The sequence below is a fragment of the Chinchilla lanigera genome, unplaced genomic scaffold, assembly GCF_000276665.1.
Source record: "Chinchilla lanigera isolate Chin_1 unplaced genomic scaffold, ChiLan1.0 scaffold00036, whole genome shotgun sequence".
In the NCBI taxonomy this organism is placed as follows: domain Eukaryota; kingdom Metazoa; phylum Chordata; class Mammalia; order Rodentia; family Chinchillidae; genus Chinchilla; species Chinchilla lanigera.
Window position 1 is genome coordinate 19,562,277 of NW_004955437.1, and position 6,905 is coordinate 19,569,181.

Consider the following 6,905-nt stretch of genomic DNA (forward strand, 5'->3'; position numbering starts at 1 on the left):
CTCCTGGGAGGCGCCTGTCCCCTGCAGGGGGAGCTTAGGTGGGCCTAAAAGCAACGGTTCCACCCAGAAATGGACTGGAACTTCTAAGACTGTGAACCAAAATAAACCTTCTCTCTTTCTAAGCTGATTAGCTCAGATATTTGGTATAGCAATGCTGAGTGGAGTGACCCCAGGCTGAAATCTAATTCATACTAAATGTCTATGACTGATAGAGCAGTGTATTGCTATTTGAAAGGACTCCATCTGATTTCTTGGTTGAAAGTGTCCTTAGCATCATCTTGTATGGTTTTCAAGATTTTACAGAAGGCTGAATGAAGTCTTCGACGAGTGAGACCAGTCAATAGCCCTGCACAATTGTTCTGGCGACAGGGTGTTGACTGCCCTTCCCACTGACTGCTGAACCCCTCAAGAGACTTTTTTGGACATAGTAGTTTTATATATATATTTTTTTGTTTGTTTGTTTGTTTGTTTTTCTTAGATAGGGTATTGCTATGTAGTTAAGGCTGGCCTTGAGCTCACTTTGTAGCCCAGGCTGGTCTCAAACTCTCAATGATCCTCTTGCCTCAGCCTCCCTGAGTGCTGGGATTACAGCGTGCACCACCACGCCCAGCCCTGGAAACAGTAGTTATAAACCACCTGTACCCTTCATTCCAAAAGAAAGCTGGGAGCCATGACTGGTGGCGCACGCCTGTAATCCTAGCACTCAGGAGTCTGAGGCAGGAGGATCATCACAACTTCAAGGCCAGCCTGGGCTACATAGTAAGACTCTGTCTCAGGAAACAAAAACAATAACAAAAAGAAACTGGGGCCCAGGAAATGGAAAGGACTTGTCCAAGGTCCCATGGCCAAATGGTGGGAGATCTGGGATTTGTGCCCAGGTGGCCTGACAGCTTGTCCGATGCTTTTTTTTTTTTTTTTTTTTTGTCTTTTTGAGACAGGATCTCGCTATACAGTTCAGGCTGGCCTTGAGCTCACTTTGTAGTCCAGGCTGGTCTTGAACTTATAACAACCCTCCTGCCTCAGCCTCTTGAGTGCTGGGATTACAGGCGTGCGCCGCCATGCCCGGCCTGCCCAGTGCTCCTGTCCCACCTCGTAAGACCCGAATGTTTACTTCCTCTCAGATGCTGCCCTTTTCACTGGCTCCCCCAGTCACCACCCGCCCCCTCCTGGCTCCATACGGCACGTTCCTCATGCCCCTGCGTGTGCCGTCCTGCCCTTGCAGCCGTCACCCTGGGGAACGGCCCCTTCCCTTGCTCTTCTTCGTGCTGGAAACCACAGCCTTCCTACTGCTATTAATGTTTTTTTTCCTGTTATTAATGTCTTTATGACTCAATGGCTGCCGAGAACACATGGAACAGAAACACTGCAGAGTTTGCTCATTGCATGTTTTTATTTTTAATTAAATAAGTCAAGTAAGCCATTAGGCGATGAGTTCACATTCTATTCTGCAAAGCAGACCCTGAGTGCCGCTGGCAGCCAGCTCTCTTGGAAGGGCAGCCCTGGTGTTGCCCAGAGACTGCAGGTCGTGGCCACTGGCAAGGACATCTGGGGACAAAAGGGGTGGGAGCCATGTGGGGTGGTGCCAGAGGCAGAGTAGAATGAGTTATGCATACACACATGTAGACACATATGTACATGGCACGGCCATGGATGCCACAGAGAGGATCATGTGGCCACTTTTAAAACACGGCCCAGAGCCCAGGGTTTGTAGGACCCAGGAGGGAGCAGGAGAGCCAGGCACACCGGGCCTGGAATACACAGAAGAGATGGACACCCCTTGGGGTGCCCAGGCCAAGGCCAAGCTGGAGGAAGCAGACTGCCCGGGTCATCCCGGCCCCACTAAGCATCCAGCTACAACATGAGCCATGCCGCGAGGGTGGCACCAGGTCTGTACCCTCGAAAACGCATCGCGAATTTGTGCCCCCACCCTGCAGTTACAGGGCCCCAAGGACACAGGGTCGAAGTCTGGAAGCTCTTACACTGCCAATTCTGCTTCGTGCTCTTGAGATAAAGAGTAGCATCCCCTAGCTGATACTGTGGGCAGTTGGCAGGGGGCGTGCCTTCTCCCTACCATCTGGCTGGACGGTGTCCTAGGGATCTTTACAAACAAAGCCACCAACTTGGGGCCGACTTCAGCGCATGTTCCTTCCCTCAGTTTGTGCAGAGCAACGGCTGTCTCACAGCCCCTTCGCTCCCTGCCGTGGCGCCATCCCTTTGAGACCTGGACCCACTTTTGGCCTCATGGCCGGGGTGGGGAGGGACCGCCCTGGGGACACACCACCTGCTCTTGTGCTGCTTCAAAGTCCAGTTCTCAAGGAATAGGCCCTCTAGTCAGTGACAATGGGCTCTGGGCTGGCAGAGGCTTTTAGGGTTCGGACCAGACCACCTCACCCCTCACCTCCACCCTCCCACCTGGCCAGGTCTATTGGTGGGGACAGGGGCCCTATAGCCTCCTGGTGCCTGCCAGCATCAAAGGCAGCAGCGATGCGGGACAGGCGGCCACCGTGCCGGGCACGACACCACCCAGACCACCTTCTCCCTCCCTTCAGCTCCTTGCGGAAGCCCCAAGTTCATGACTACAACCTCACCTGTGGAGTGCAAAGCCAGTTGTTACCCCTACACTGCCCTTGCCAAACCCCAGCTGAGCCCCAGGGGGATATTTCAAGGTCATGCCCGCCTGCTTGGGTTGTCCTCACTCAGACACCCGGGGAAGGCAATATGGCAGCAAGGGTCCTCCGTGTCATGTCTTCAGATCTACAGAAGAAATCAAGGGGACCTTAGACCACACCCCAGGGCGGGCGTGCCCGGAGCCGCCTCTGGGTGTCCTTGTGAGCACGGGTGTGAATGGTTTCTAGGATGACTTCTCTCTTAATTTGGGTACAGCTTTGAGTTCCTTCGAATGACATCATCTATGTCTTCACTAAATAAATAGTCACTTGCAGTTCTGGGAAGTCCCAGGGGTCTGTTCTCAGTGCTGTCCTGAGGGCTGAGGCAGACTGGGCCCGGGGCGGGAAGAAAGCTGTTTGCTCTCCAACCAAGGGGGCCCCCAGGAAGAGAGGAGGCTGTGCCCTGCCCTGTCTCTTCCGCCCCCATGGGGGGACAAGGGAGAGACGGGTAGGTGCTGGGCCTGTCAGAAACGTCCTGGCCCACTTGTCCCTGGGGTCAAGTTTCCAGAGCTGGTGACCCTTTGGGCCCCAAGTGCTTGCTCATCATGACAGCAATTGGGGACACTTGCTGCTTGGTTATGAGGAAACGTGCAGGGCCTGGCAGGGCCTGTCCCATCCCGAGGGGCGAGGGACACTGCAGGAAGGCTGGTGCTTTCTGAGACCGGCTCCATGTGGGGCTCCCAGGCCTGTGGGAGCCGGGGTTGCCATGTGGCCACCTAGGCTCAGGTCCTCCTGGGGAAGACTCCTTCCTGTCCCTGTCCCCTGCTCCCTGCTGGTTTCCCCAGGTCCCCCAGGACCTCAGGCTCAGAGCGCTCCCGCAGAAACAAAAGGGAAAACAGCCAGCAAACAAGAAAGACACCTAGCTATAAATAACTTTAAAACCCCACGTAAAACACCCAGCTCATCCTGAACTGAGCAATACTGTGCTCTTCCCAGAATCCTTCTGCACGTCGGCATAACCGTGGGGACCAACTGGCTGACCCCTGGCCACCCCCAGGGAGAAGGCAGGCTTCTCGGGGGGCGGGGGGCGCATCCTGATGTGACTCATGTCCCCAGAGCACTTTGAACCTCTTAGCCTGGTCCCGGATGAGGCCTGCCTGGAAAAGGCCCGACCCATGAGCTGTCTTTTGCCTCCAGGGAACAAGCTACCTCCGCCAGTCAGGCCCAAGGCAGCTTTCAAGTACGGACAAGCTCCAGGGGAGCTGGCCAGGCCCTCACATGAGGCGGGAACATCCGACCTGCCAGCCCAGAGATGTGGAAGGGTCAGAGGAGGTAGCCCTGAGAATACCGGATGGGCAAGGGGTGCAGGCTGGGCAGTTTTTCATCCACCATTCAGTCCCAACGCTAGCCAGGGAATGTTTCCTTTTCCTACCCCTCCAGTTAATCCTAAAAATGTAATTAAAGACTCCTTGTTAGATGTGTGATGCAGAAAAACCCCGTGAGCATGACAGGGGCTTCTCTGTACATACACGTACATGGACTCGTGTTTTCATGGCACTCTTCCGTCTGCATGTGGTGTGTATGTGTGTTTTTATGTTCACGTGTGTCCTGTAGCTGTGTACTGGGCTGGTGTTCATTGGTAACCAGCACTGCTATCCCATTTATTAAACTAGCAAATCAATTTGTAGTGGTTGGTAAAGAACCACTGTCACTGGGTGAGATTTAAATGTCTCCCTCCCCAACCTGGGCTGTCCTGTTCTGTCCCCAAACAGCTACCCAGGTTCTGGCGTCTCCACAGTCTGGAAGGAAAAGGTTAACACTGAGTACAGCGGGAGATCTGAGTGGCTGGTCAGGGCCTAGGCCCCTTCTGGTTGTTAAGTGTTTTGGACTCCAGCCGGCAGAGCCTCTAGGCATTAGTGTGTGTGTGTGTGTGTGTGTGTGAGAGAGAGAGAGAGAGAGAGAGAGAGAGAGAGAGAGAGAGAGAGAGGGACAAGATGAGGCTTGTTAATGGGCCAGAGCCTGTCTGGTCCCGCTTCGGACCGGCGCCCCTTAGATCTGGGTGGCCCTCAAGGGCACCGGGGCCCCATTCAGCAAGAAACCCCAGGGCCCGTGCTGCATGAGAAGCTGGTAGCTGGAAGCCTACAGCTGCAGGAGGAGCTGGCTGCCTGCTCTTGGGGCAGCTACCAGCCACTGCCCTCTGCCAGGGCTGCGTCTCCCCCTGGCCGTGGTGCAAGGAAGGCAGGGCGAGCCTTTCATGAGGAGGGGCACACAGGGGCCCAGGCGCCCTACGTGACCCAGAAGGTGCCCCGCTCCTCCAGCAGGCTGATGGAGCGGTTGGTGAGGGAGGCAGCGTCCTTGGCCAGCTTGTAGCCGAACAGGCGCATGGTGGGCGCACAGGCGGCCTGCACCACCTGGGCCAGCTTGAAGGGCATGCTGAAGCGCCACTTCTCGAACTGCTCCGACGAGTTCTTCTGTGTGGAGTAGATGCCGCTGCTGTCCAGGGCTGCCTGCGTGTTCTTCTGGATCCAGTCCTCCACCTGCGGGGTCAGCGGGATGCCGGCGAAGCGGTACATTTCCCGCGCCTTCTGCAGCGGCCTGCGTGCCACGTCCTCGTAGCGCACCAGCATGTAGCGGCCGCGCAGCCAGGTGGGCTGGCGCAGGCCTAGCTCCGCCGACAGGCGGATGCTCTCGCAGTTGCCCCGCAGCCGCTGCACTTCCTCCTCCCGCAGCTGGTCCTGCCCCTCGGCCAGCCACTTCTTCCAGGTCTCGTACTTGCCGGCGAAGGCCACCATGCGCGAGGCCAGCACAGCGCGGGGGTCGCGCACCAGCTGGATGACACGCAGGTCCAGCCGGGGGTCCTCGGCCAGAGGCTGCAGGAATTCCAGCTGCCGGATGCGCACGGCCTTCAGGGCCATGTGGTCCTTGCGGCGACAGGCCTCAGCGGCCAGCGTCACGTTGAGGGGCCCGCAGCGGCGGTCCTTGCAGTGGTACTTCTCGAAGACCTTCTTGACAAAGGGCGTGCACACCGGGTCCTCGCACAGCGAGCGGCTGGAGCCCCGGCGGAACATGAACTGGGTCAGGTGGGCCTCGGGCACCGGGCTGATGAAGGGCTCGAGCACGTACAGGTCGCACAGAAACAGCTGCTGCAGCACGTCCCGGTACACGAGGGCCGAGCCCGCCGCGCTGGCGCCGCGCTGCTCAAAGGACACTGTGCGCTCGATGTGCCACAGCGGCTCGAAGAGGTAGAAGATGTTCCCCTGCTGGTTGAAGAACTCGCCCACGAAGGAGGAGCCCGTGCGGGTGGTGGCCATGAGCAGCACGTGGCGCCGCTGCCGGCGGGGCGCCGAGGAGGGCCGGGATGGCTTCTCCGTCTCCGTCTCCGCCTCCGCCTCCTGCTCCCGCCCCGCTCCCTCGGCCTCCGATGCTGGCTCCACCCCCAGCTGCAGGCTGAGGTTGTGCAGGCGGCTTTGAAGCTCGGAGAAGGCGGCATCGAGCTCGCTCAGGGACAGGAGGGACGCGTTCTCAGCCAGGATCAGGGCTGGGTCGGTGCCATTTGCATCGGCCAGGGACTGGGGGATCTGCTTCAGTCTGTGTGAGACCCTGTTGAGGACAAAGGGAGATGGGGGTCAACATCCGACTTGGGGGACAGCGGTCTTCAAGCTGATCACCCACTGCCTGTCCAGGCGGGGTTTCCCCAGAAGCAGAGTCGGGGGCAAGGACTGGAGCATGATTATGGGGAGAACTGGGAAAGGTGAGGGACAGTCGCACCCTGGTGCTTCAGGCTGGCCAGAGCTGGTAGGAGAGAGGTCTTGGGTGTAGAGGTGCAGGCACATGCAAGAAGATGGGGCCACTCCACGTGGAGGGTCCCCAGTGGGCACTGTCACTGTCTGCCACACAGCCCAGCCCTTAACCGATCCATGTGTGCAGGGCTTGTCCCTGGGAGAATAGGTCTGAGAAAGCAGGGCAGGCCCACTGCAGCATCCCGCCAACTCAGTGGAGGGTGGGGAATCTTCTATTTGAGGGACACTGCCGTGGAGTGGAGCAGTACACAGCCTGGGGCTGCACGTAGCAGCGCTACCCACCCGACTCTGCACTCCAGCACCCTGCCTTCACACAGGTTCGCCCTCACCCGTAACACCAAGACCCGTATAGGGATGTGGTGCAGTGTGACCCATCATACCAGGCCAGGAAGTCAGTAATAATAACATGTAGTCACAGCCAGCAAATAATATTAATAATAATTAATTATAATTAATAATTAATTATAATATAATTAATAATTAATTATAATTAATATTA

The 6,905-nt window shown here is 57.1% G+C and overlaps 1 protein-coding gene across 1 annotated transcript in view; it reads right to left on the reverse strand.

The window, feature by feature from the left end:
- Positions 1 to 1,368: 1,368 nt before the first annotated feature.
- The window catches only part of Chst3 (carbohydrate (chondroitin 6) sulfotransferase 3), a gene marked incomplete in the record, with an annotated part of 42,103 nt that continues 36,566 nt past the window's right edge, over positions 1,369 to 6,905 (reverse strand). Inside the window, 1 exon segment of the mRNA XM_005390020.2 lies at positions 1,369 to 6,206. Within this exon segment, the coding sequence (XP_005390077.1) occupies positions 4,892 to 6,206 (1,315 nt within the window).